The sequence below is a fragment of the Ixodes scapularis genome, unplaced genomic scaffold (assembly GCF_016920785.2).
Source record: "Ixodes scapularis isolate PalLabHiFi unplaced genomic scaffold, ASM1692078v2 PGA_scaffold2__306_contigs__length_199485367, whole genome shotgun sequence".
In the NCBI taxonomy this organism is placed as follows: domain Eukaryota; kingdom Metazoa; phylum Arthropoda; class Arachnida; order Ixodida; family Ixodidae; genus Ixodes; species Ixodes scapularis.
Window position 1 is genome coordinate 14,617,367 of NW_024609857.1, and position 26,828 is coordinate 14,644,194.

Here is a 26,828-nt window from a genome sequence, read left to right on the forward strand (position 1 = left end):
TGTTAATTAAAAAGTGAATTGACAAATTTTAGTTAATTATAAATATTGTGGTGGTTATCCTTCGGCATCCATGTAACTGTCGCACCCCCTCTCGCACACATACACTTTTTTTTTTCTATTTTGTTTGAATTCAAAGCAAACACCCTGTACAACATTTTAAAATTAATCCGCTTGTCAACACTCAAACCTTCTACAGCTTTTAGAAGCGGTACCTCTTTGCTTGAACTTTTCTTATTCTCTCTCTTATGCCATTTACTTTTGCCTGGTTCTTTCTCATTTATTCTTTACATCTTCGCAGAGAATCATGCTAAGCAAGCTCAACCAAAACCAAAATGAAAAAAAAACATGATTAAAAAAAATTAGTAAATAAGATTTCTTTTTAATTAAAATCTTTAGCTAAAAAAGTTTCTTTACACTGGATGTAATTCTTAAACAGGAAGTCAATAATTAAATTCTTCCGATCGTCAAAACTATGCAAAAGAAAGGGTTACTGTATGTTTAATATTTTAAAGTATAGTGTAATTAATATCTATACTAGAACAAAAAGCAGTGAATAAGTTTTATGTACTTTTTCGTTTTTTTATTTGCTTCCAATAAAGTATTAATTTTTTTTGTTTTTGTTTCTTTCACATTCTGATCTCATTACAAAGGGACATAACGCAATTGACGAAAGGCAAGGTAGAAAGCTCTACACGGACTTGCTCAGAAGAGCACCGCTTTTTGATCATGTTCAGCAATCTGTAGGTCTTGCTTAATGAATGTGTTATAAACACAAAATAAATGCTGGGAATAACAAAATACAGGCGATCTGCTGTACTTTCAACGTCCCTCTTTTAGTCTCTTCTCTTGGGTTTCCCAGATGTTGAAAACAAATGCACATAGAAAACATTAAATGATAGACGAACGGTAAATAAAAATATTTTGGAGATTATTTTTGTGGGAAACGTCTGATCTAAATCATCGTAATAAAATAGGAGTGATTTAAATCACGATTTAAATCATGATCTAAATCACTCTAAATCATCTCGACTTCTATACTCAACCCTGACCAGAACTATGTACGTTCCCCCATTCCCCTCTCGTTCCCGTATCCTTGACATTTCCCGCATTTCATAAAAATAGTCAGGACTCGGCGTATGCTGTCGAGGCTGGTTATAACGAAGTCAACGGGAATTGGAAATCACTTCGTTATATCCGCTATTTCGTTATAAAAAACTTCGGTTAACGAAGTGCTAAAGGGAATGGGAAATCGTGATCGCTTCGCTGTAGCCGCTATTTCGTATTAACCAACTTTGTTATAACCGGTCTTGACAGTAACACCCATATGTTACAGGCAATTTAATAACAGCAAGTGGGGTCATGTTTTTTTTCTTCCGGCATTTATTAAAGTAATTAATGATGTTCTGTACAAGTCTGCTGTTAGGATGAATGCAGTGTGTGATGCGAGTTTCTGACAATAGTTTCAGCGAAATTTCTCCCGGGAAATACTTTATAATTATTATACCACAATGTTATCTTGGATGAATTTAGTGGTTTCAGAGAGGCAGTGAGCACATTGATGCAATCGATTGAAGGTACGAGGTTTGATCAATAAGTTTCCAGGCTAACTTTGTATTGCGCGTCGCAATGGGAGTCACCGTGTACTGTGCATATGCGTTCCTGTAGCCCGCATTTGTCACAAAAAAAAAAAGACGAATTTACGTAAATTGTTTTTAAAAACTGCTCTTGGCTTTCGAAGACATCTACGTAATGTTACAGAAACTGTATGGAGATTACTGTAAAGTCGTACGCAAGCTTATGGGCGGTACAAACGTTTCAAAGATGACCGTGAAAGTGTTGAGAGTGATATGGACGTTCCGGTATTCAAAAGTGAAGAAAAAGTAAAAGCTGTTCGCACTCCTGTGCGACAAAGTCGCTGATGCACGATTAATAAGTTATCTGAAAATATTTGGATACTTTTTAATCGCAGCCCGTATGGATTAACACGATTTTGAAGAGTGTGTTCTAAAACATTTAAGTGCAACGAAAAGAATCACCCAAGAAAAGGTTAAGCGACATCGCTTGTCTCGTGTGTAGTTCTGTCTGTTCTGTTGAACCGTCCAGTAAGTTTTTGGAGGTTGTGCAGAACTCGCATGTTACTCTTGCAATCTATGAAGGGTGAACCGATGAGCATGTTATTGTGCTTTTAGAGGATGCACCAGAATACAATCACTTTCCCCAAGAACACTTTTTATACTGGCATCTTCAAATTTCAGTGGCTTGGGACCAGGGCCGTACCCAGAAAAAAATTTCGGGGGGGGGGGGGGGGGGGGGGGGGGTTTCGGGGACAACGGCGGCCATTGTGAAAGTGTCTATTGTCTTATTTTTGCCTATGAATCATGTGCATCGGTAGCATATAATGGAGAGTTACAGCAAACCGGAGAACCGGTCCCGGTTTGGTACCCGGTAGCCGACCGGCGCCACTGCGCGTGCGCAGAGGTGGAGATTAAAATCGGCTGGCTGCCAGTGCACCGACCAGGGACGTACCCAGAAAAAAATTTCGGGGGGGGGTCAGAACCCCCTAACACCCCCCCCCCCCCCCCCCCCCCTGGTTACGGCCCTGCTTGGGACATAGGTCGCATTCCAGCACGCCAGCATGCAGACCCAATAACAAACAAAATAGGCTAAAGCAATTTTTCTGTGTTGTTTATTCAGCCTCACTGTCATGAACTACTACTTTCAGATTGAGTAGAGTGCTGTGTCGCAAATGACATATAATGTAGTCGGTTGATCCAAGCTCATTAAAAGCTGGAAATGAAATAATGAAATCGCGCTTAATTTAATACAAATTAAATATCCCAGTTGTGACCCGTAACCTACAAGCATCTGCCAACCGCGTTATTCCCATTATTTAAGCGGAATTCATAACCATGATGATTCTAACCCGAGACTTGGGTGGAAGGAGGAAATTTTTTTACAGTGTAAGAGAAAGTACAGGGTGTCACAAAAGAAAATTTACGCGGTCTTTTTTACCGCAAAAATAAACTAGGCATCGCCGAACGCTCAGTCTCTGCCCAAAGGTAGAGCTAGAGGTCACAACCAGATGCCAAAGTTTCAGGCCGATCCGATAACTTAATCAAAAGTTATAAGCGATTTTTTTTTTAAATTTCAATGGGAAAATGGAGCCCATTTCCGCCTGTTTTCGGTTTCTGGTGCCATAGAGCCCCATGTGTTTGAAAACTCCGTCGGCCGCCATTTTCCCATTGAAATTTTCAGAAAATCACTTATAACTTTTGATTAATTTATCGGATCGGGCTGAAACTTTGGCATCTGGTCGTGACCTCTAGCGCTACCTTTGGGCGGAGGATGAGCGTTCGGCGATGCCTAGTTTATTTTTGCGGTGCAAAAAAACGTGTAAATTTTCTTTTGTGACACCCTGTATAACGGGCAGACCGCGTCTGTCCTTGTTGCAGGGATCGACAACAGAGACGCCGTCAAACCTTTTACTTTCTCTTCCACTGTAAACCATTTCCTCCTACTCCAGTCTCGGGTTAAAATCGCCATGGTAAACTTCCACCAGCTCGCCTACGCACAGACCGTAATTTCCGAATTCATAAATCGTCCGTCTGTTACTGCTGCTTACGATCCGCAGACTTACGATCGTGTTTAACGCTAGGACATAACTTGAATCAAGTGTTGACGTTATTGGATTCAGTAATATAAGCCTTTGAAAACTTCTAATGTCGAGCCAATATTTGTTTCTTCATCACCGACATGCAGTGTCACGTCGACATGTGGACCGAGATAAAGCCTGCTTGATTACTCCATGAAACGAACCCCAGACGCTGGTATTTTGTCGACGGCAACTAAAGGCTGATAGGAGTGCTTCACGCTGAACGATCGAGGCACCTCAAGCGGTTTCTTTGGTCAGCTGTTTGCTAGGCACATGAGAGTAATGTATGAGCTTCGAGGACTGATTTAAATGAACACCTATATCGCAAAACCATAATCATAGTCATGAGTTTTTTTGTTTTTTTTTTCCAGCCCAAGTGCAACAAATAAGCGTATATTAAATACTTGTATTTTACGAAGTTTAAGCAAATAAAAGTGTGATCGCGCCTGGCATCACGTAAGCCTTTGGCAATTTTCTGCACCGCGTGTTTATGTGTGTTATACCTCTCTGCGATTGCCGAAAATTATCTGAAATAAGATGTAGCTTAGGGGAACATGGCAACTGAAATGATGTGTTGAAACTCGCGACAATTGAAATCTTAATCGGAATCTAAAAACAAGAAGAAGAAAAAAAAAAAAAAACGAGGACTGCTTTTCTTTTTTACGTTTCCGATGAACTGGACAAAAAGAAACGTGAGCGGCGAGAAATCTTTTAATAAACACAGAATAGAGACACATTGCTCTAGCTACTTCTATAATCACTACACATATTTGTGCAGTTATTCTGACATGGCACAAGGTTTTGGAAGCCCTCCACAAAGAAGGCTGTCGCCCGGGATCTCGAAACATTCCATCTTGCGTCGGCAAGGCCGTCGCTCGCCACACACGTGTAATCAGTACGGAGGAGATTGCACGAGGCTTTGGGAAGGACAAACGAATGTCCTCGATGATGGGGGTCAGGGACGAACGTTTGTGGCGACTGAGGGTCTTGTTCTCGTGATGAAATGACGGCAGAAACCAGGCGGGAACCTTTGGGAGAGCATATTAAAAAATGTTTCGTCGCTCTTGTTTTTCTTCCTCAGTTCATTGGAAGTTGGAAAAAAAAAAAATCGGCCCCCATTTATTATTAGATTTTATATTTTTTTCAAAGTTTGTTACAACTTTTAAGGGAAGTTTAGTAGACTCATAATGTGTCCATGCATGCACTTTTTTTTTTCCGGTGAAGGTGTGTGATTTAGCACAAACCAACCAAACGGCGGTCAAGCTATCAGGGAAGTAAATGTACTGTCTTCTGTCAATTAATATTGCCGCCACAATTAAATGGCCAACAGCAGAACAAAGTAAAACCAACGCATACATATATACATGCAGTTTTTTTTTTGTTTTTTTTATAAATGAAAAAAGTACGGGCTATTAGCCGTAGGAAAAGCAGCTAAAATTTGGACAAGGCACCGCAGTGACAAGCAAAATGTCAATGGTTCGTGGTTCATTTCATGGTAACAAACAAAATGTCTTTAATATACACAACCGCTACGCGGAATGGGCAACATCTAGTAGTGGTCCAGTTTCTGCTATTCACAGACCTATGAATAGACCATTTTTCAACAGAGCGCGTTATCTAGTAGCTTCTGGGGCAATCATTCGAGTCCGCCATTGTTGGGGCACATACTCTGAGCTTGTATTGGACAGAGGGCTGCGTCAGCGTTCGGCAAGGACTCGGGTCCAATCACACGCCTTGTGCCCAAGAAATGGCGACCGCCATTATTGATTTATGGGCTTTCAGAATGAATCTATTGAAAAAAAAGAAAAAAAGTACGCCTAACAAGTAGGCTTCCAGGAATTCCTCCATGATGCCTTCTTCCTCAACAAATACCCGTGATGTGAAGGGAACACTTTTGTTTTCTTCTTCTTAATTTATTTACGTCAAAACGGAAGTAAATGGACGATAAAAAATAAAAAAAATATTTTTTTCCGGAAGCTTGTATTGGCGCGGCATACGATACGCAAGATATAATAGATGGTCCACTTCACTGAAGCCTTTTTGAATTGTTCGACGCGTTAGCACAATTTTATTCTGCAGGAAATTTTTCGATCACGTGAAACAGGCATTCGGGAAGCTGCGAACAGCTGCTTGTGTAATGGAAGAAAGCACCAATAATGACTCGTCTGCTTAGTAACAATGAGGTTCTAATATTCCGTGATATATTCCCCTTTTCAGTGATTTTTCAATGATATTTCGTCCATTGGATTTGCCTTTTTCTTCAGAAAAGCGTGTTTGAGAGGGCGACTATTTTAACAGCATTTGTTGAACAATTTACTAAACCAGGATGAAATGGAGAGTGTGACGCCATTACAAAAGTGGCAACTTTTCGACAGGAACGATGCTTAAAGTTTGCTGACGCCTAGCTATGACTGTGTGTGAATTTACGAAGCTTTCTGGGCGTCGCTTGGTAACGAAAACTAACGGGTCACGCTATGTACATTCCTAATCAATCATTCACCACCTGACTACCCTCACTATTGTTTCTCTGAGATTGCAATGTACTCCCGCAATAGCTTGCCGGACATCAAAATACGCATACACACACGCATATAGAGAGAGTACAAAATGAAACTACCATCTCTTCAATATTTTGAGCAACCTTTTATTTAAAACTTTCTTTATGGCTCTGTTAACTGCCACTTAGGTATGTCAAGATGCAATGCTATTTTGTATTCTACGTTTACAATGGTTAACAATCACTCAAATGAAACAAACACCGTAAGCAGGTCTTTTGCTCCACATCGTCGACATTTGAAAATGCATCCAGCTTTCTTCGTTAATAAACATATTCTTTTCTTCAAAAAATACCTATTGGTCCATTTGCTTCGTGTAACTACATTACAAGAGCGGAATATGTACATACGAAGTCTCGTAGTGAAAAAGCACTCGTCCGTTTCCGATTCATAGAGCTCTGCTTTCAAGAACAAGCCAACACCACATCCTTCGCCCAACGACTCCGCATTATGGTACTATAATTAACAGCGATATAATTATGTACTCTGGGATCTGCAGCTGAAGCCTAGATGTCTTATAAATATGAACAAGAGATAAAATATCCGAGTTCGTTTGCTTAAAAAAAAAAAAGAAAAAAAAAAAGGAAGAAACAAGAAGCGGAGGAACAATGCACGTCCGTCCTTGCCCGGTTGTTCCATGGTGCAGAGAAGGGCACGCCACAGTCTTGGTGTCCGCCAGCATCTCGGTTGTCTATGTACACGCGCACACCGTATTTGCATTGCATAACTAGTCCAAGCTCCTCCTCAGTTGTTTTGTTGTTGCGCTGCAAAGAGAAAGCAAAAACAAGGAGTCGCGCTTTTTGGTATGGTGGTATCGTTATCTGTCAGATCAGAAACACTTTATAGCGTCCCGAAAGAACTACTAAAAACGTACGCATAGTTTGAGAACTAGATGGATGGCCATAGCAATGACCATATACTAAGTGGAAGCTGTTCCCCCCTCTTTCCACTTTAGCAGAGCGAACCCTGCAGATAGTAGTCTAGTCAAACCTCGGCAGTCGTTCATCCACGTTAGAAGCCGGTTGTTGGGGGCCAGGGTGCATCTGCCACTCAGCGTTGGCTCCGAGACAGCCGACTTCAAACTCGGATCCAGACAGTTTTGTCACACGCCGTTTTACACGGTACAGCGTATAGAACTTTGCATCGCCTATCACCCGGGCGAAAAACGCTGAGTCACGGAGCTGTGGACGCTTGCGCAGCGTCCGATATACCGCACAGCAGACCAACAGAGCATGCTGAGAAGGCGTTCCACAGTTCAGTAGACAAACATCGCAGCGCGCAGAAGGCGATTTTTGCAAAGGTCTATAGAACAGTGGGAAAAATAACGTGAATTGTGTTATCAGAATGATATGCCTATCTGATGTCACTTGTTACGGGGGGCCTCATGAACAGCTTGCTCCCTCGTGGGAAGCGCCGAATCTTATTGTGGAAAGGGATTATAAGCGAGGCTTGGGACATACTTAAATTTTATCTTCTGCCAAGGATTATTATCTTGACTGGGAGGTACCTTAATTCCGACCGCAGTCGAAGCTACAGTTCGAAGGATTCAATCGAGTAGCGTCACCCATAGACACGCAGCTCTCAAGTTCTGAACAGCGTCCTGGCGAGCAGCAACAGATATTTCTAAGTCACGTTTCCGCTGTGCGTAGCGTTGCATCCTTTCAAACGCTCTGTCAGTGCGCATGAACCGTTAGGAGACGCTGAGAAACGACGCTCAAAGAGGCTAGTTTACGCCTGTGGAAGGTGCATGATGGGACGCTGGGACGCCAGTTCACGTCAGCATTAAATGGTCGCGTTTCGCGCACGCTGGCGGAGGCGCCTCTTTCGTGGTCGCGTCTCGTGAACGCTGCAGCGCCCCCTTACTGACAGCAACAGGCGTATTGCCTCTGGATCCTGTTCTGGATGGATGGATGGATGTTAATGGCTATACCCTTTGCAATGGGCGGTAGCTTGCGCCACCTAGCCTAAGTCTAAAAAGACAAACATTCTGCGCGTAGTTGGTTTAGCCGGTGATAGCGAGAACCCACCAAGACTAGGAGCACCGTGACGATGCGCTTCTGGCGCTGCTTGATCGCTTCCATCGAATCGTAGTGTCGGCTGCGTGCGGACTTGGACAGAAACGGAGCATAATCAGGATTGTTGTCCTTGACAGACGATAAATGCGAGTTACTCTACGTTTCACACTGCGTCTGATCGCAGCCGACACTGCGATTTGAAGGAGCCATATTAAAAGCTGCGTCAACTGAGCGTTTGCTATCACCGACTAACGTTACCCTAGATTACCTCAGTGGTGGAACTTCCGCGGAGATTATACCCCCTTCACTCACTTCAGTCCGCCTCCAGTCGTTTGAAGCGCCATCTAGATTTTTGTTTCAAAACTGCGTGTTCCGTGGAGTAACGGTGGAACACCATCTAGGCGGTGCTTCGAAACGTATACGCATTCCGTTGAATATACCGCGGTTACCATAGCCGCGGTCCGGCGCGTCGAACGACGAGCGAGAGGCGAGCCATGGGGGGAGAGGAGGGAACTGTTCGTCCCTGGAAACTTCTTTCTACGAGTAACGACTGCAGATACAAACGACAAAGCACATTCCGCTGGCACAAAATGGCATCGTTCAGTTCTGTCTTCCGCTGTGCGCCGCCATTCGCTTCCCGAAACCTGCACCGCCACGCAGTCGGGCTTCAAAGAATGTCGCTACTTGTAGGAACGGAACTAAGAACTAAAGTCCCTTTTGATACTTTTTTTACAAGTAACGACAACCAATACAAATGACAAAGCACATTCCGCTGGAACAAAATGACGGCATTCAGTTCAAACCTCTGCTGCACGCCGCCATTCGCTTCCTAAAACCTGCACCGTCACGCAGACGGCGCTTTATAGAACGTCGCTATAAAGTCCATAGATAAGAGCTTCCTACAAGTAGTGACATTCTTTGAAGCGCCGACTGCGTGACGGTGCAGGTTGTAGGAAGCGAATGGGTGGCGGACAGCAGAGGCTTAAATTAAATGCCGCCATTTTGTTCCAGCGGAATGTGCTCTGTCATTTGTATTGGTTGTCATTGCTTATAAAAGAAGTTCAAAGGACCTTATGTCGCTACTTGTAGGAAGCTCTTATCTAGGGACTTTAATAGGAACCTCTTATCTCGGAACTTTAGTTCTGAGCCGCGCGCTGCGAACAAAGACCAACCCCATGGCGACGCGTGAATGTGGCCAACACCTTCTGGAAGCTAAAACCTGCGCGCTTTGTTTTGTTGCGTCAACTACGTCGATGCTCCAAGGACAAGCGAGGAGAGCCAACAGGGGTTTTTCACCGCCGAGCATCTCCGGCGATGATGAGGAAGCACTCCGGATGGCCCGCGGAAATACTTTTTTTTTTGTTTCTCTCTTTTTTTTATGCACCTTTATCCCCCGATGCGTTCGGTCTGAGCGTCAACGACGGAAGTGTGTTATAGCTTGTACCGGCTAAATATAATGTAAAAAAGAATAAGAATACGCGACGTGCCGACGCAATTTTATCAGACTGCAGGCGGCTCGCAAGCGATGCAAATTCATACAAGAAAGCTGCTCGAAATACGGAGACAAGACGCCTCTGTCGGCGACCAGGGTCTCTAGTGTTTTTGTGTGTGTAAATATGAGGATCAATTCCTTATAAGTGTTGTGTGCCGTGTCGGGAAAATTATGTCGGAGGACCGAAGGTCCACATATCCTCCTTCCCAACCGACGAGCAACGGCGTATACAATGGATTGCGGCAATTCCGGAGAAAGAAGTTAATTTAGGTAAATGGTCAGCTAGAACGAGAGGGACAAACACAGACAGGGAGAAACAGAGACATACACACCGCTGACTATCAACTAAGACTTTATATTTCTTCTTCATCACTGTGACCCACAAATTCACTCCTAAAGTAATGCCAATGAATGACCCTAAATCCTTACAGTACACTAATAAATGAAAATACTGATTAAATAATATTAAATTAAAATTGAAACTAATTAATTACATTAAATTATTAATTATTAATTTTGGTCCAACCCACAGACCACCGCCGAAACATGTCCCTCCTAGTCCCTTTCACGGCGCCGTGCCACACTGCAAAAACTGCCTTTCTTTCTTGCTGACCGTGATGGAGGGCATGCTCACGCAGTCGTCGCCGGTTTGCTCAATGGCCAGGGCCTCGAGGATCTCGCGCGCGAAAGCATTCCTGTGTCTGTTAATAATGGAGACGCTACTAAACTGTGGCCTGCACCCGCACGTGCGGCAATGGGCAGCAAGGTGCCCTGCTCCCGTGCCTTGCACCGACGCCGCGTGCTCCCTGACTCTGTCGTTAACGCAGCGTCCCGTCTGCCCAATGTAGCTGCTCCCACATGACATAGGAATCTTGTATACCACACCGGTCTGGCACATGGTGTACTTATTCCTGTGTGCAGTGTAGGGGCCCCGTGCTAGACACTTTGTTGTTTTTTTGTTTTCTCTTTTAGCTCGCGGCACCATCGCCATGCACAAGCGCTGAGGTGGTCGCGAGCGCGCGTGATTAAAAACATTCCATCCGAGACATCGAAGTCGCCTGACGTGTTTTCTACAAACTGGTGACCCGGACGTGATCTTGTCAATGAATCGCTGGAACGTCTGAGCAGCGTTTCGCAAACCGAAGCGGCGATGGTACCAGCAGTGCTGGTCAGAACGCGAATCTCGTGGCGACGCAGACCTGTAACGTGAGGGTCACCAGTTTGTAGAAAACACGTCAGGCGACTCCGATGTCTCGGATGGAATGTTTTTAATCACGCGCGCTCGCGACCACCTCAGCGCTTGTGCATGGCGATGGTGCCGCGAGCTAAAAGAGAAAACAAAAAAACAACAAAGTGTCTAGCACGGGGCCCCTACAGGTGTGGCCTTGCTCGTGGTCGGGAAACGCCGAGGCCCAGCACTAGCAGCGGCGGGTGACCAAGGCCACCCCTGTAGGGGCCCCGTGCTAGACACTTTGTTGTTTTTTGTTTTCTCTTTTAGCTCGCGGCACCATCGCCATGCACAAGCGCTGAGGTGGTCGCGAGCGCGCGTGATTAAAAACATTCCATCCGAGACATCGGAGTCGCCTGACGTGTTTTCTACAAACAGTATTGCAGGTTGGCTGGCGGTTCGTGGCCCGATTTACTTGGCGGCACATAGAGTTCCCTCTGTTCGGTGCCGAGCACACCACGCTGACGTTTTGTCGTGCAGCGATCTTTTTGAGCCGGTGGGTGACACCGTGGATCTAGGGGACTACTGCGAAGTTCGCTCGTGAAGTCTGTCTGTCTCGCTCGGTACTGGGTGATCCTCTTGAAAATTTCCTGCAAATTGCCTCACATACGGCTCCAAGGAGGACACCTGGGTACCCGGAGTCACGAAGCCGGGCCATCTGCTTCTGAAAGCTGGCGTCAGCTTGATGGTTGCATCAAGCTGACGCCAGCTTTCAGAAGCAGATGGCCCGGCTTCGTGACTCCGGGTACCCAGGTGTCCTCCTTGGAGCCGTATGTGAGGCAATTTGCAGGAAATTTTCAAGAGGATCACCCAGTACCGAGCGAGACAGACAGACTTCACGAGCGAACTTCGCAGTAGTCCCCTACATCCACGGTGTCACCCACCGGCTCAAAAAGATCGCTGCACGACAAAACGTCAGCGTGGTGTGCTCGGCACCGAACAGAGGGAACTTTATGTGCCGCCAAGTAAATCGGGCCACGAACCGCCAGCCAACCTGCAATACTGCACACAGGAATAAGTACACCATGTGCCAGACCGGTGTGGTATACAAGATTCCTATGTCATGTGGGAGCAGCTACATTGGGCAGACGGGACGCTGCGTTAACGACAGAGTCAGGGAGCACGCGGCGTCGGTGCAAGGCACGGGAGCAGGGCACCTTGCTGCCCATTGCCGCACGTGCGGGTGCAGGCCACAGTTTAGTAGCGTCTCCATTATTAACAGACACAGGAATGCTTTCGCGCGCGAGATCCTCGAGGCCCTGGCCATTGAGCAAACCGGCGACGACTGCGTGAGCATGCCCTCCATCACGGTCAGCAAGAAAGAAAGGCAGTTTTTGCAGTGTGGCACGGCGCCGTGAAAGGGACTAGGAGGGACATGTTTCGGCGGTGGTCTGTGGGTTGGACCAAAATTAATAATTAATAATTTAATGTAATTAATTAGTTTCAATTTTAATTTAATATTATTTAATCAGTATTTTCATTTATTAGTGTACTGTAAGGATTTAGGGTCATTCATTGGCATTACTTTAGGAGTGAATTTGTGGGTCACAGTGATGAAGAAGAAATATAAAGTCTTAGTTGATAGTCAGCGGTGTGTATGTCTCTGTTTCTCCCTGTCTGTGTTTGTCCCTCTCGTTCTAGCTGACCATTTACCTAAATTATGTACCAACTAGCTCAACTTCAGCCTGTTATAAAGAAGTTAAGTTACGAGCTCTTCGAGGGTATGCTGGTTTGACAGCTTTTTGTTTTATTTTTGTACTCTTGCACTTGAGAATTGGCATTGTTCCTGGAAGGATTATAGTATAATAAACAACTCTGATATTTGCTGTATAGTCTCAATGAGGCATATTAGGTATTTTTAAAAAGAGCTGCCACTTGCAAAGTGTTCTGAAATATTTTGTTGGTTTTAGCATGCGAGTCACCCGCGCAGAGTGTTTTGCTTTGTGTTCTAGCTTTTGCATTCGACATCACCAACTATGATTTAGCAGTTCCGTCTTCCAAGACTCGTGTCCTGACCTACGTAGGTGTACACTTCGCCTTCGTGGCTATGAAGACAATCAAGTGTGAATAGTGCAGAGAGCATTTGGCTTTGGGGAGACACTTCTTCACGATGCAGGGGTTCATCATCTGACAGATGCTTTAAATCGAGAGGGACTGCACCTTGCAGCACAACTGGCCGTCAGTGTGATTACGCCCGCTGAACTTGTTGTGAACAAGCTTGTGTCACCCCAGGACATCGCTCAGTTATTGCGTTTACGTGATCAGCGAAAAGTTGTCGGGGACCTGACACTACTACGCTGCCAGAGTTCGAAGAGTTGGACACTTGAGCAAGCGGCCATACAACTCAAGCATGCACTCATCCACACTGCTCCAGCTAAAAAGCGGCAGTTTGTGTCCAAAAAAAAAAAATAATAATAAAAAAACTTTGAAGGAATTACGACATTTCTGTAGATCGACATACTAAAACCCGAGACGAAGGCAAAAAGTAAATTATCCCATTAGACAACCTATAGATCTTGTCACGTTCATTTGTTACAAAAGCGCCTTCTGACACGTGGTCGGTCAGTCACATTTTGTGCCGCATTCGCTTGATTCATTCTTTTAAAACTACCTGTTTTGAATAAAACTAATGACCCGTCCATTAAGAAGTGCACCGTCACTTTTTTTTGCACTTTTTGTTAAATACAAAAGTGGCAGTGTAACCTGTGGGGGGAGGCAGAATAGGGAGATTGCTTTTCTTTTATCCATCAGGGAACCACCCGGAAGGCGCTGGGCATAAAATACAATTTCACATATTCTCTAGCTGTGTGGTAAACATGGACGTCAAAGAGATGTTTAAAATTTAAATATTTGTGATTGCAGAACAGCGCTTTGGTTTTATAAAGGGGATCCAGTTAAATAATTGCTGAAAGGGCGTTGTCGCTAATATTTACCACAAGTGCTTTCAGTCGTCGTAACTTAATTGTAAACCCTAAAAAGTCAGAGTTGTACATGGAATTCTAATTATATAAGCTGTAATACGATTAATCATGTCGTCGTCGTCGCGCACGACTGTGTCATTCGTACATCCGATCGAAGCCACAGCTAGGCCGCCCAGCAGGAGCTTCGGTGCAGCAAAGCCCAGCGCCCAGCCGACTGCCGCTTTTTTGGCGGGCGCGCAGGCTTTAGCTTCTAGAAGGTGTCTACGTAGCCCTACGGACATACCGGTTGGCCCACTGAAGTGAAAGCGATGAGATGACGATGGCGCGTCGGGCGTGGCTAGCGCGGGCCGGTCCTCACGTTTCGATCTTGGTGGCGATGATCTTGACGGAGGCCGATGGCGTGCTTCCGCGGTGCATCAGATCGGTGAACTGGATCAGGTTGGCCGTCGTCGACGCCGGATTCACCGCCGAGGAGCTGCCGTCGGCGCCCGTGCTGCACGCCACGTTGGCCGCTGCGAAAAATGCGAGAAGAAACGGATGATCATAATCCCTGGAGAAGGAGAATAAGGGGAACAAAGGACAAACAGAAATCTCTAAACATAGATAGGCGACTGGTGTGCGACCGAAAAAAATCCGCCTGGTCCTATTATCGAAGGAGGGACCTCTTCATTTCCATTGGAGCGCCCTACCACCTGGGCTAGCCAGGTGTTAGACGTCAATAGAGCAAACGGGTTTTATCAGCTGCCACCAGTCTAACACCAACGAAGGCTTAGGTGTACGCGGCCTGCATTTTAAAGGAGTCATGAAACGATTTTCCAAAATTTTCCTGTTTAGCTTTCCTCCTCAACTTATAAATCGCGCATTGTACCAAACAGCTCAATAAGACGGAAAGGGGGAGTCTTGCTCGGACTCTTGTTTGTGTACCCGGACACAGCCATTCTCCCCCTAAAAGCTTAGCCCGTCGCTCAAAATTCATACAAAAGTTGCTTTCCCCACCCCGTTCACTCCGAAGCTGACAATGCTGTAAAAGCAACGTGCTCCTTGGACCAGCCACACTTTTTGCCAGGTGATCACGCTCTCTCGCGCATATCCACGCTCAGAGAATGAGGTCAGGTGATAAGAGGGAGGCGGCTGATTAGCCCCGCAAGCGCGTAGCTTCCACCGCAATGTCAGCTTAGGGGTGAAGGGAATAATTGAGGTCCGGTGTCGTGTGACATGCGTTTGGACCCGCGGTGAATCTCTATGGGGACCGCAGATGTTTCACAGTGAAAAGGCAGAGAGATTGTGAAGGGAAGGAGGTACGAAATAGTCGCTGTGTTTTCAAATTTTCGTGCTCAAAGTCAGGCTTTTGACTTTCTACCTTTTTCCTTTTGGCCCACTGAACGATGCGCTAGTAGGGAAATCCCAATCTAAATTGATTTGTCCCAGCCCAGAATTCGTTTCATGGGCTCCTTAAGGTTATGATGATAATGCAATTATTTTAAAGGTGCAAGCGAGCTGGACAAGAATGATGATAAAAATGAAATGCGTTTACAATACTCTGTAATGCGAAATTAGAGCGCAGCTCTTCAGCAGGGGAATAGGAAAGTACGGAAAGGAGGGTATGCCCCTCCTCCTCCTCCTCCTCTTCCTCCATTCCTCCCTCTCCCCTCCTCCCCCAGTTGAGTTTAACCCTTAATTTAGCGGGGAAAATGACGTCACATGACTTGGTGTCACGTTACCTTAAATAAATTCAGTTTCCTCGCTAGATTTAGCGGGAAAATGATGTCGCGTGACCTCAACACCAATTCAATTTCCCTCTAGTATTGTGGTCACGTGACGTCAATATTCCCGCTAAATCTAGCGGAGAAACTGAATTCGATAAATCTAGCGGAGAAACTGAATTTCTTCGCTAAATTTAGCGGGGAATTGATTTGTTATTGAGGTCACGTGACGTCGATTTTCCCGCTAAACTAAGCGTGGTTACGCCGACGTTGACGCCGCTCAATCCGGAGACGGGCGCCTAAGAGCTTCGCTCCAATAATCCCTGGAGGAGAAGAACAAGAAGGACAAAGGGAAAACACGAATCTCCAAACACAGCTAGGTGACTGGTGCGCGACCGAAAAAGTCCTCCTGGTCCTGGTATAGAACGAGGGACCTCTCCATTTCAAGTGGAGCGCTCTGCCAACTGAGCTAAAAAGGGGTTAGACGTCAGTAGAGCAAACGGGCTTTATCAGCTGCCACCATTCCAACACCAACATGGGCGGACGGCCTGCATTTTAAGGTTATAATGATAATGCAATTAATGCAAAGGTGCAAGCGAGCTGGACAAGGATGATGATAGTAATCCCCGGAGAAGGGGAACAAGGGGGACAAAGGACAAACAGAAATCTCCAAACACAGCTAGGTGACTGGCGCGCGACCAAAAAACCCATTTGCTTTACTCCTGGTTAGCTCAGTTGGTAGAGCGCTCCACTTGAAATGGAGAGGTCCCTGGTTTGATACCAGGAGCAGGCGGATTTTTTCGGTCGCACACCAGTCACCTACCTGTGTTTGGAGATTTGTGTTTTCCTTTGTCCCCATTGTTCCCCTTTTCCAAGGATATTATCATAATTCTTGTCCAGCTCGCTTGCACCTTTGCATTAATTGCATTATCAACAAGAAACTGACTTCAACCTGAAATGGACCGCAACCCGCGCTGAAATGGAGCGCAACTCAAACTAAATCTGACCGCAGACGACGCTACGACGCGACGGAGTGAACATTAATCCTGTTAACATTGCAATGGGCAGGTTTTGTTTCCCTCTACCTGTTCTACCAGCTAAGGTGGTATGGTGTACCAGCTACGTCGATAGACAGCACTAACTACGTTGCTACACGGTTCCACCACGTTGATACGCTCGATAGCCCTTGAAAGTGGACGGAGTCTAAGGATTTTTAGGCGTAACTGGCGATGCTAGCCAGAAAGTGGTTGCAAGAGCTCAGGGGCACGATTGCAATAAGCGAGCCCCACAACATTCTTAAGATCTCCTCTGTTTGCCCCTATTACCGGTAAAGGTTAATCGCTGATAAGCTTCAAGGATTTGCCCGCCTTCCACCAGCATGCGTATGTCTATACCTCTAAAGGCAGGAATACATGAGCAAGAAATCATACGGAAATCGGGCGAAAATCGAAACACGAAAATATTGTTCCACGCTATATATATTTTTAATGGCGAAGTATTTAATGCAACTTAAATGTGGTTTTATCAAAAGCATAATTGCAATATCCAGAAATGCCTCATACAAAAAAAAATATTGTTTTTTTGTTTTGTTTTTTCGGGAAGTTTTTGGATCCATCTTCCAATTTTTGTGTGATTTGCGGTAGATATTTTAAAGTATGGAGTTCATGCGGTTCGCATTCCTGTGGATTTCATTCTCATGTCATACATGGATGGGGTTACGCTGGTTACGCTGTGAAACTTCGCAAGGTACGAAAGATCACCAATATACACTTTTCCTGAAAAATTTAGATTGTTGCGCGCAGTGGGGGGGGGGGGGGGGGGGGGGGGGACTGATGTTCTCGGCTCATTTTACAGTGGTTCAAATGCCGTGACACCTTGTACTAAAATTCATAAAAAAAATGCGTAGGTAGTTTGCAGAAAGGTTTCCAGAAAGAGTACACTTACAATCCGATCACGCGAAAGAGAAAAAATTTCAAGACAGTATCCCAGGTCTGACATCCAAGAGGATGACGGGTAGCGGACAAAACTTGATAATAAAGATTTTTTTTAGAACTATTTAGTGTTGTCTTCAATGTTTATTTAATTTTACAGCGGGGCCGACAACAGATGGCGCAACCAGCGCCCTCCTGAAGTGATCTGAAAAAAACAAAAAAACCCGGAAGATGCAGAAAACTTAATTTAAACTTTAAGCTGACGCAAACTAAGAAAAAAAAAAAACACTTATAACCGAATTGTTTGACAGTTATTTCAGTATCATTCGACTTCACAAAATAGGTTTCGAAACCTTTTATACGTTGCTTTTTGAGCGAAAAACAAACAAAACAAACAAAAACAAGTCTTCATGAAGACGTTGTGTTTCGTCCTTTTTTTCTTCCGTCTCGTGTTTCAGTATGTCGATTAACAACCAGCTCGCCCGCCCGATAACGTTGTCTTCGAACATCTTCATGGGGCGTAAAACTACACCTTAAGCTTCGTATAATCCACTCTGTGTTCGCGTCTTGCAATTGGGATAGGTAAACAAACTGTAGTACATCTGGAGCGAAAAAAGCGGATTTCTCGTTTCGCTTAGGACACAGCTGATATGCAAATAACGGCATTCTTTTGACTCGGAACAGGCGCCGAGCCAAACCTAGTAACTAAATTAAACAGCACCGGTCGTCGACTCAATGCCACGCGTCGGTGCTCATGAATATGCAGCGGAGCTGCAGCGGAGCGAGCCGCCAACAATGAAAGCTTCACTGTCAATACGTCAGGAAGTCGGGCTCGTATTCGCGGGAGCTCGGAAGGCACGCCTTGGGTTCGGTCTGAGCACACGCTTCTCCGCATCGCGACCGTGTGTGCGGGGAAGAGATCTTTTCATTCCTAATTGTCAGCACAGCTAGCGCGGTGCCGGTACAAGGCGACAGACCGAAGCTCATTTAAACAAATTACGTTCTAAGCTTAAAAGCGTTTCGAAAACTGAAAAGAAGAGAAAAAGAAATCCAATTAAAGGTACGCTTTTTTTCTTCTAGTGTACGGATTTTTCATGATTGGAACAAGCTTAGCTTTTTTGGATATCTAAGGCGATAACATATGATCAATTAGTTTAGTTTTTTTAAACATAGAAATAAAGAGGGAGAGAGAGAATTAAATAAACAAATAGATAGAAGACGTGAAAAAGGAATAGGTAATGTATATTAAACGTTTTATGGTGTCCTGATCGTTGATACTTCAGAATACGTCGCGCTTAACGTCAATTACGTTTACTGTTAAAGAGATTTCGGGATATCTACAGTACAATGTATCGAGACGGTGTAAACGATTGCGAGAAGTATGATGTTTTATAGTAGAAATGTTTTATATCAATTTTTGTTTGTCTTCTTTCGAAGGACTCCAATCCACGTATGTCAGTTTTGCTAATAAGTACAATAGGTTTGGTAGGATGTAAGCGGGACACAACACTCGTACGCTATTTTAGGAGATTTGTCGTTTCCTAAATTAAAGCACCGAACATGTTGTTTTTTGTATCATGTACGAGCAGTGTCACGGTGGTTTTCGACTGGCAACTGGCCCTTTATATGAAGGCCCTGTTGCAGTCACTAATTCCTCCGCGATGTTCTTTTCTTTCTCATGAGAATTGCTTTTTTGTGTGGGTGTACTAAGGAATTGTATTAATCCGTCAAAACATCGAAGTTACTTGTTTCTTATCTAAATTTCCCCAAGACTTCCCAGGACTCAATCCCGTCTCTGACTCGGGGAACTGGACACTGTATAAAGACCGGCTTCGAGAGTGGCTTGTTGCCCCGGTTGCTCCGCCGTTCGTATTACGCACACCGAAGGACAAAAGACTCGCTGTTCCGCTCCAAGGTCCCGCCACGATAGAACAAGACGACAAACGCGTTTATCGGAAATCGGACTTCCTGAATGGCGAGGTCATCAAGGCAGCTAATCCGAGCCGAACCCATTTCGGCGTAATTAGCAACTTGCGAGGGAAGAGTGGGCGCGCGCGCGCGGCCATTTGTCGAGTTTTCGGGGCGAACGGGACGCGCGGCCATTAATTCCCCTTTCCGGAATTGTTTACAACAGGGAGAGGGGCTTCGAGCTCCGCGTTGTTTCCCTAGGGCCACTTGGCTGACCAGCGGTCCGCAAAGCGCGACGGGGAACCGGGAAGAGCCCGGGGATCAGCCCAGTATGATGAAGGATTTGCGTCCGGCAAAGGGTAGAACGTAGTTCGGGAACGCGGATTAGCTTAATTGATGCATTAGGCTTCTCTGCAAGAGGACGTGCCATTGCGGAACAAATCCCTGGCCACAATTAATCAGACACATAGCTCGGGTTGGCGTCGGGGCCACTGAGGGGCAAGGGTGTGGGCTGGAGGGGACTGCCCTCCCCTCTCGCCTCGGCGGAAAAACACGGGCTAGAGCCGAACGGTGCTCAGTCGTCGTGGGGCGGACTTGCTCGCTCGGGTCCGTTGTTCTGTTAGGAGCCGCAGAACAATCGAATTCGCGCACCATGGAGGACAATGCCGGAAAGGGAAGCAAGGAGGGAACCGCGAGGGACAGTTGGGGGAGAAAGCACGTCGTGTCTTTCCGCCGCTTCGCGGTGAAGGGAAGGAAGCGGTTCTGATTGGCTGATTGGGTTCTTTCCGGGTCGGAGCACGGAATCGCGCCTTGCTGGGTTTCTTTCTTCCCGCTTCCTAACCAAATTCCTGGACTTGTTCCTTTTTTTTTCTTTTTGAGGGCTTGTGTCGTTGGGCGTTGAGTCGCGAGCGATGCGTGCGACTGCGTTCTGTAGTTGCCGGCGTGGACGTTTCGGAGAGACAAGCTGGTTTGTTGTGTTATCGTGGCGCTCGTATATTTTGTGTTTTATTAGCGAGATTTAAAATTTTGTTCCTAAAAATTTTTGCGCACGCAAAGAAATAGCGTTGTCACCATGCGCCAATCAAGAACGCGGTTCAGGCTCGACGCATGCACAGCGGTGACGAAATTAGATACTAATAGCGTTGCTGGCTCTTACGTACGCAATAGTATAGCGCACGCTAAAAACTACCTGCTCAGACCGAGTTTAGTTGTGCGTTCCGTAAACGTTGCCGAGTGAACATCTGGCATGATCTGCTTCATTCGATTTGCCAGAGCAGCAGAATCCCGCTAAAGCACCTCAATAACTGAAAAGTGCCGCCATTCATTGTTGTGAAAATGCTCAAGACACGTGCCGCGCGCCACTTCTGAGAAGAACATGGCGTCTGAAATCTAGCTCAGTGCTGCGCTGTGCCGCCATCATCTTCCCAAAGGCTGCACGTTGCACGTGCCTCGTGCGTCGACGCACCTTGCGCTACTTTTAAAACACGAGGGGGCTTTAAATCCCGCGTGCTTACAGCGCCACCATGCTCCTCAAGAAAAAAAAATATTGAAAATGAAAACCTTTCCGATCATTTTATTTCAAATTAAGCAAGGCCGAAGCTGCCTGGTCAAGCGCTCTTTTCTGTGGGGTACGGAGGCTACAAGTACGAGTACGTAGCTAAATTCAATCACGGAGCCTCCGTCAATCGTCCCGTGAAAAACGATACTATCGCGGGAAGAAATACATGACTTACTGATGTCCAATGCACGACAACAACTTCGGCGTTTTTTTTTTTTTTCGTAGTCGTCCGTTTGTTAGCGATGAACTGCGCGATGAGGCTTAGCGCTGAGCAGGTCGCAGCGTTCACGCACATTGCGAACGCTGAACACTTTCATTGTGCACTCCTTCAGCCGCACAGCGATATGACTCGATTGCGGTATGTCTCGGAAACAAATTCAGAGCTGAGCGCCACGTAGTTTCACGTAACACTGAACTTCGCGAACACCACGTCCCGATGTTGTGCCAGTCGAGGTAACCGCCATCTTGAAGGTGATGCTCACGCTGAACCCGTTATCTCTCGAGAGTTTCCCGCAAAACCCGCCAGCCTGGAACGCAAAATCCCCACGTACGCAATACGCTAGCCCTTCTATTGCGTTCTGCGCATGCGCACTCCCGACCTTTTTTTTTTGTTTTTGCGAACGCAAAGTTTGTTGTTTGTGGTCCGCTAAAACTCGAGAGTTTTAGTAGATCGGACGCAAACGCGGTGCGAAGAAAGGGCTTGTCGGGAGTGCGCAAGCGCAGAACGCAGTAGAAGGGCTAGCGTATTGCGTGCGCACGCAACGCTAGGAATTTTGCGTTGGCGGTCTAGCGGGCTTTGCCGGAAGCTCTCGAGAGATCTCGGGCCGAGCAAGAGCACCTATTTCAAGATGGCGGTCACATCGACTGACGCAGCACGGGCGATGTGGTGTTCGCGAAGCTTAGTGTTACGTGAAACTGCTTGGTGCTCAGCTCGGCAATTCTTTTCGGGACCTACCGCGGTCGACTCAGATCGCCGTGCAGTTGAAGGAGTGCATAGCGGAGATGGCCACCGCTCTCAATGTGCGTGAACGTGGCCATCTGCTGAACGCTCAGCTTCTTCGCGTATAGTTCATCGCCGACGGACGAACGACTCTTCAAAAAATCGCTGAAGTTGTCGCCGTACACTGGACATCAGTAGGTCATCTATTTCTTCCCGCGATAGCACTGATGAAAGAAGCAGTTTCCACGGGGCGATTGACGGAGGCTGCGTGATCGAATTTGGCTACGCACTCGTCTCGTAGCATCCGTACCCCGCAGAAAAGCACGTTTGACCAGGCAGCTGTACTTTAGTTTTACTCGAAATAAGATGATTGGAAACGTGTTCACTTTCAATATTTATTTTGAGGAGCACGGTGGCACTGTATAAGTACGCGAAGTTTTACTCCTGTGACAAATTAAATCAAGGTCATGCGACCTGTTCACTCGGCAACGTTTTGCGGAACGCAGAACTAAACTCGATCTGAGCAGGCAGATTTAGCGTACGGTATACCATTGGGTATTGCGTATGCGAGAGCCTGAAACGCTGTCTTTACTATTTTCTTACGCGCGCTACACTGAGCCATTTAAGCAGCTCTAGTTTATTTATTTCTATTTGAGTTCACAGTTTGGTCTCTCCAAGAGAACGATGGCCTCCCCCTATTAAAAAAACAAATATTTGGGCGTCGTAATCAGACAAAGCAATGGCAGCGTCAAATAATTTTGAAAACGTTTTTTTTTTGTAAATCTTTTTTTTTTTTTTTTTTTTTTTTTTTTTTTTTTACACCAGCTCCGGTATCCGAACTCGCCTTTCCTCTAAGCAGGCTCTCGCGATCTGCTTCGCACACGTCACGGCTGTCGTAACTAGGGTAGTAAACAGGCGACCGCACTACTAAAACACCCATTAACACGAGGTTCACGACCGAATATGGGAGGTTATGGTACACTGGCAGGGTTTCGTAGACCGTCAAGCTTATGCGGATATTCTCGTTGCCCTCTTATCTGCACAGCACCAGAGCTTCTTTTAGTTACTGTCGCTAGCCAGGTACTCAAACGAAAAGTTTATAGTTCTAATGAATGACTTAGATTCATAATTTTAAGATGAAAAAAGAAAATAGCGCACCATTATGTCTTTAACATTCGCTTCTAGCTACGGCAGCGACCTGAGTTGGAATTGGATCTACAATGGCACTGGTGCCTGTATAACCTTCTCCAGTCTCCCTCACTTCTCGTGAGTGGACATTAAGACCATATTATATTATATTGTATTATATTATGTTATATTATATTAATCAATATACGTTTTCTCTGAGCTCAAACACGCCCAAAATATCTGCTATAAAAAGGTTCGTCAAAACCTGACATTTTTTTCTTTTTAACTGACGCCAACGAGTAAGTTAGTAAAGTGTGCAAAGCCATAGCTATTTCATCACCTGCCGTCTATCTGATCCTGATTCTAGTGTTTTGAATGCCGAAGTGACTAAGGCGAACAATGTAAACCGATTCCGCGGTTACGGCTTAACCATTCCGGCCCTATAGCATTCACGATTCTTGACAAGACGAAGCACTTCTTAAAAAAAAAAAAAAAACAGCCGTTATATTTTGTGCTAGAATTGCATTGGCCGATTGGTGCAACGGAGTCTGCAGAGATATCATCGTAGTTTTATATCTTGGACGCCATCGCGTGTGTGCCTGTCCACCCACGGCGATTCCTAACAATATATTCGTTGTAACTCATAAATCAATACTGTTACATCACTATTCTTTTACATTTATTTGAGTAACTCTAACTTAGATGATGTGCGGTTGTGCGGCAATTACTGAGGGAGGAATATAAGTTTCCGAAGTATGTCTAGTGCAAAAAGGGGTGCAGTTAATCATAAAATATTGCTGTCTTGTAAATGATGAAGGCACTATAAATAGAGACACATACTATAAATTGTCTTGCAGTTCGTGTTTCATGATACGACGCTTGTTTCCTTGAAAGGAATGATGATTTATAACATAGGTAGACACTGGTCGTTCTAGCTTGGCTGATAAATTAAGCTCGAAGACGTTTGTGTTGGTAGAACCTAATCAAAGCTAACAGGCCATTAGCGTTTGTGAGTTAGTTTTGTTCAAGCGTGTCTGGATTCTGTATAACCTATTCTATATTCACCTTCCCAGCGTTTATAACCCGGGTGAAAAATTCATCAGTCTGTTAACGCTTCCACGGCGTCAGATGTCGTCACGCAGAAGAGAACTACTGCGCATGTTCAAAACCGTGTTCCATAGCCTGATAAGCAAAAAAGCGGAGCAGAGCAGGCAATTATGCAGAGAAACTGAGGGAGATGAGGAGAGGAGAGCGTGCGGAGGGGGGCGGGGGAAGTTTGAGTGTCGAGCTCTGATTGGAAGGATTAGTGGGGAGACGCGAAGGCTAGATGCCTTTGTCTCTACATACTGCCTCCCTCCAATCGGAGCGAACAGGAGTATCGTCTGCTGCTCGCGCAGGGTCTGGCGTTTGAACGCCAGACCCTGTGCGAGCAGCAGACGACGCTTGCAAAGAGCTAGCGGGTAGAGACACTTTGCGTCTATACCCACTAGTCCTTCCAATCAAAACTCGGCATTTTGACGTCCCCACGCGTTCTCATCTCCTGCTCTCCGTCAGTTTCTCACAGTATATTGGAATGTTCAGCATGGCCCACCGGAGGAGATGCTGGAGGCGCCCATCTCTAGCAGCCTGGCGGCGTTGCTGCTGGTCCTACGGTGCAGCCGGCTGGCCGCCGGTGCCTCGGTTTCCGAATGGTTCAGCATCAGCATGGGCACGCACTCTTCGCCGTTGCCTGCACCGGGCAGCGGGAAAGGGAGAAACGGAGGGCACATGGGCGTCACACGGGATGGTCCTTTGTGTATACTATACGTAGAAGACAGCGGACAGACAACAAAAACAGGTGAAGGGTTAAGGTCGACTCATGGAGGTGGGCGATCCTGGCTTTTGTTATTAAAAACACTGAATAGATGGCGCTAGGGTTCAGCCTTCTGCGTTCGTTTATCCATCCATGCATCCCCTAAACCGCTGCTCTTTTTCATTATTAAACTGATGATCCCCGTATGCGCATTTTGAAGGATATGCTGTCGAGACCGGTCATAATGAAGTCAACGGGTATCGGAAATCACTTCGCTATATCCGCTATTTCGTTATAACCGACTTCGGTTAACGAAGTGCAAAAGGGAATGGGAAATCGTGAGCGCTTCGCTGTAGCCACTATTTCGTTTTAACCGACTTCGTTATGACCGGTCTCGACAGCAGTTTGCGTGCCGGCACAATAAAGTAAAAGAAATTTTAGAATTTTTGTGTTTGCGTGCGTTTGAACGAATGAAACTACTTTTTATAAGAAGAATCAGAAAGCGAGGGGTCTGTCTCCCAAATGTGGTTTAGACAAAAAAAAAAAAAAAAAAGGAAAAGGTAAACACAAGTTTAACGTGAAACAAGAGAGGCGATAGCAGATATTTAAAATGTATTGCTATCTCATCTAGTAATGATGACAGTGAGAATTTGTTTTAAGAAGCCCACAAAAATTATCTTTCATGGTGACCGCGAGATAGATTCGTAAATGGTGTATCTGTTTTAAAAATTTTGTCTCTTACATATTGAAAAAGTCGCCATGTAACTTCAAGGAATCCGACCAGCTCTGTTCGTGTCATACCATCATCACCAGGCCATTATCACCAGATCGCGTGCCTCCCACAGTATCAGCAATCGCCCCCCAATCGCATAGGAACGGATACCGCATAATTATTCGCGTCCGGTCAAACTCAGAGGTCGAATTGCCGGTGAACATATTTAGACATTTTGAATGTAGAATGCCAATGATGAGCTATACCTCTCCACTCACTAAGGCAGTAACTTTTCGAAGGAAGGTAAGCATCGTTAAGGCGTTAAGCGATATTGAGTTTAAAGGCCAGGCTTCTAAGCGAAGTCTACTGACATAAATATGGCACAAGTATATTCGCGTGCAACGAAACTGAGACTTTTAAGGTTGCACGCGAACTAGTTCTTCCGGTCTCTCCCTCGCAGCAACTTGCTGAAGCAACTTTGGGAAGGAGAGACTCCCTGCTGGTCGACTACTGGTACTGACTTCGTCAGCAAGCTTTGTGACTATGCTTGAATTCTGCTTATGGAGCACCCAATCTGAACTCAGTTATAAATCACTGCATTGGCAGAGAGTCGGTTTGTGGATCGTGCTCAGTCGCCGCGGTGACAAGGATAGCCGAACTTAACCGATCCTTTGACTCGCAGCATGTGCCCTGCGCACAGCCAACCGCATCGCCTGGCCGCAATGAACCACGGTGCCGGTATATAATTAACACCAGATCACGCGACCGCTTGTAACGGTTGGAAGTTGAGAGAGGTGAACGTTGCTCGTTTTTGTCATATATTTTTCTGCGACTGCAGTGCTCTGTTTTATGCGAGCGAAGCCAATGCTACAAGGCTTGTCTCGAACGACGCTTTCATTTCACAAGCGTTGTTGTGCTCAGAGGTTTATTCAAGATTACCAATCTAGGGGGAGGGGGGGAGGGGGATGTTAGACATATTTTTGCGAGGGGCTCCAGGGAGGAGAGTGTACCATTGGTTTCTGTACCTGGGGGTGTGTTATGGAGGTGTGCGTGCGTGTGGGGGAGGGGGGGGGAGGGGGGTTGCATAAATCATGGTTTGCGCTCGCTCTTGTACCTTTTACGCTTGAACTTATAGTAAATGAAAAAAAATATTGGAGTGTGTTTATGTTTTTTTTAGCCAAGAATTTAGTCTGCCTCAACGAGCGACTTGTCTCCCAGCTGATAAGCAATTTAGCCAGTATGGTACAATCGCTAGCCTGGGGTCTTTTACGTGCACAACACAGTAGTGGTACA

General features: G+C 45.7%; 1 protein-coding gene and 1 non-coding gene across 4 annotated transcripts in view; one reads left to right on the plus strand and one right to left on the minus strand.

The window, feature by feature from the left end:
- Positions 1 to 6,278: 6,278 nt before the first annotated feature.
- LOC8050618 (potassium voltage-gated channel protein Shaw) overlaps positions 6,279 to 26,828 on the minus strand; it is a 199,036-nt gene continuing 178,486 nt past the window's right edge. For 2 of the 3 annotated variants that reach the window (XM_042291710.1, XM_042291709.1), the window contains 3 exons: positions 24,623 to 24,760; positions 14,222 to 14,375; positions 6,279 to 6,971 (listed from right to left, as the gene is read on the minus strand). In XM_042291710.1, the coding sequence (XP_042147644.1) occupies positions 6,935 to 6,971; positions 14,222 to 14,375; positions 24,623 to 24,760 (329 nt within the window). In that variant the 3' untranslated portion in view covers positions 6,279 to 6,934. Of the gene's footprint in view, positions 6,972 to 14,146; positions 14,376 to 24,622; positions 24,761 to 26,828 lie in introns of all 3 variants that reach the window. The other variant, XR_003916706.4, reaches the window with a different exon arrangement.
- Positions 16,287 to 16,359, plus strand: Trnas-uga. The gene has a single exon. It is a non-coding gene; the product is annotated as a tRNA-Ser (tRNA).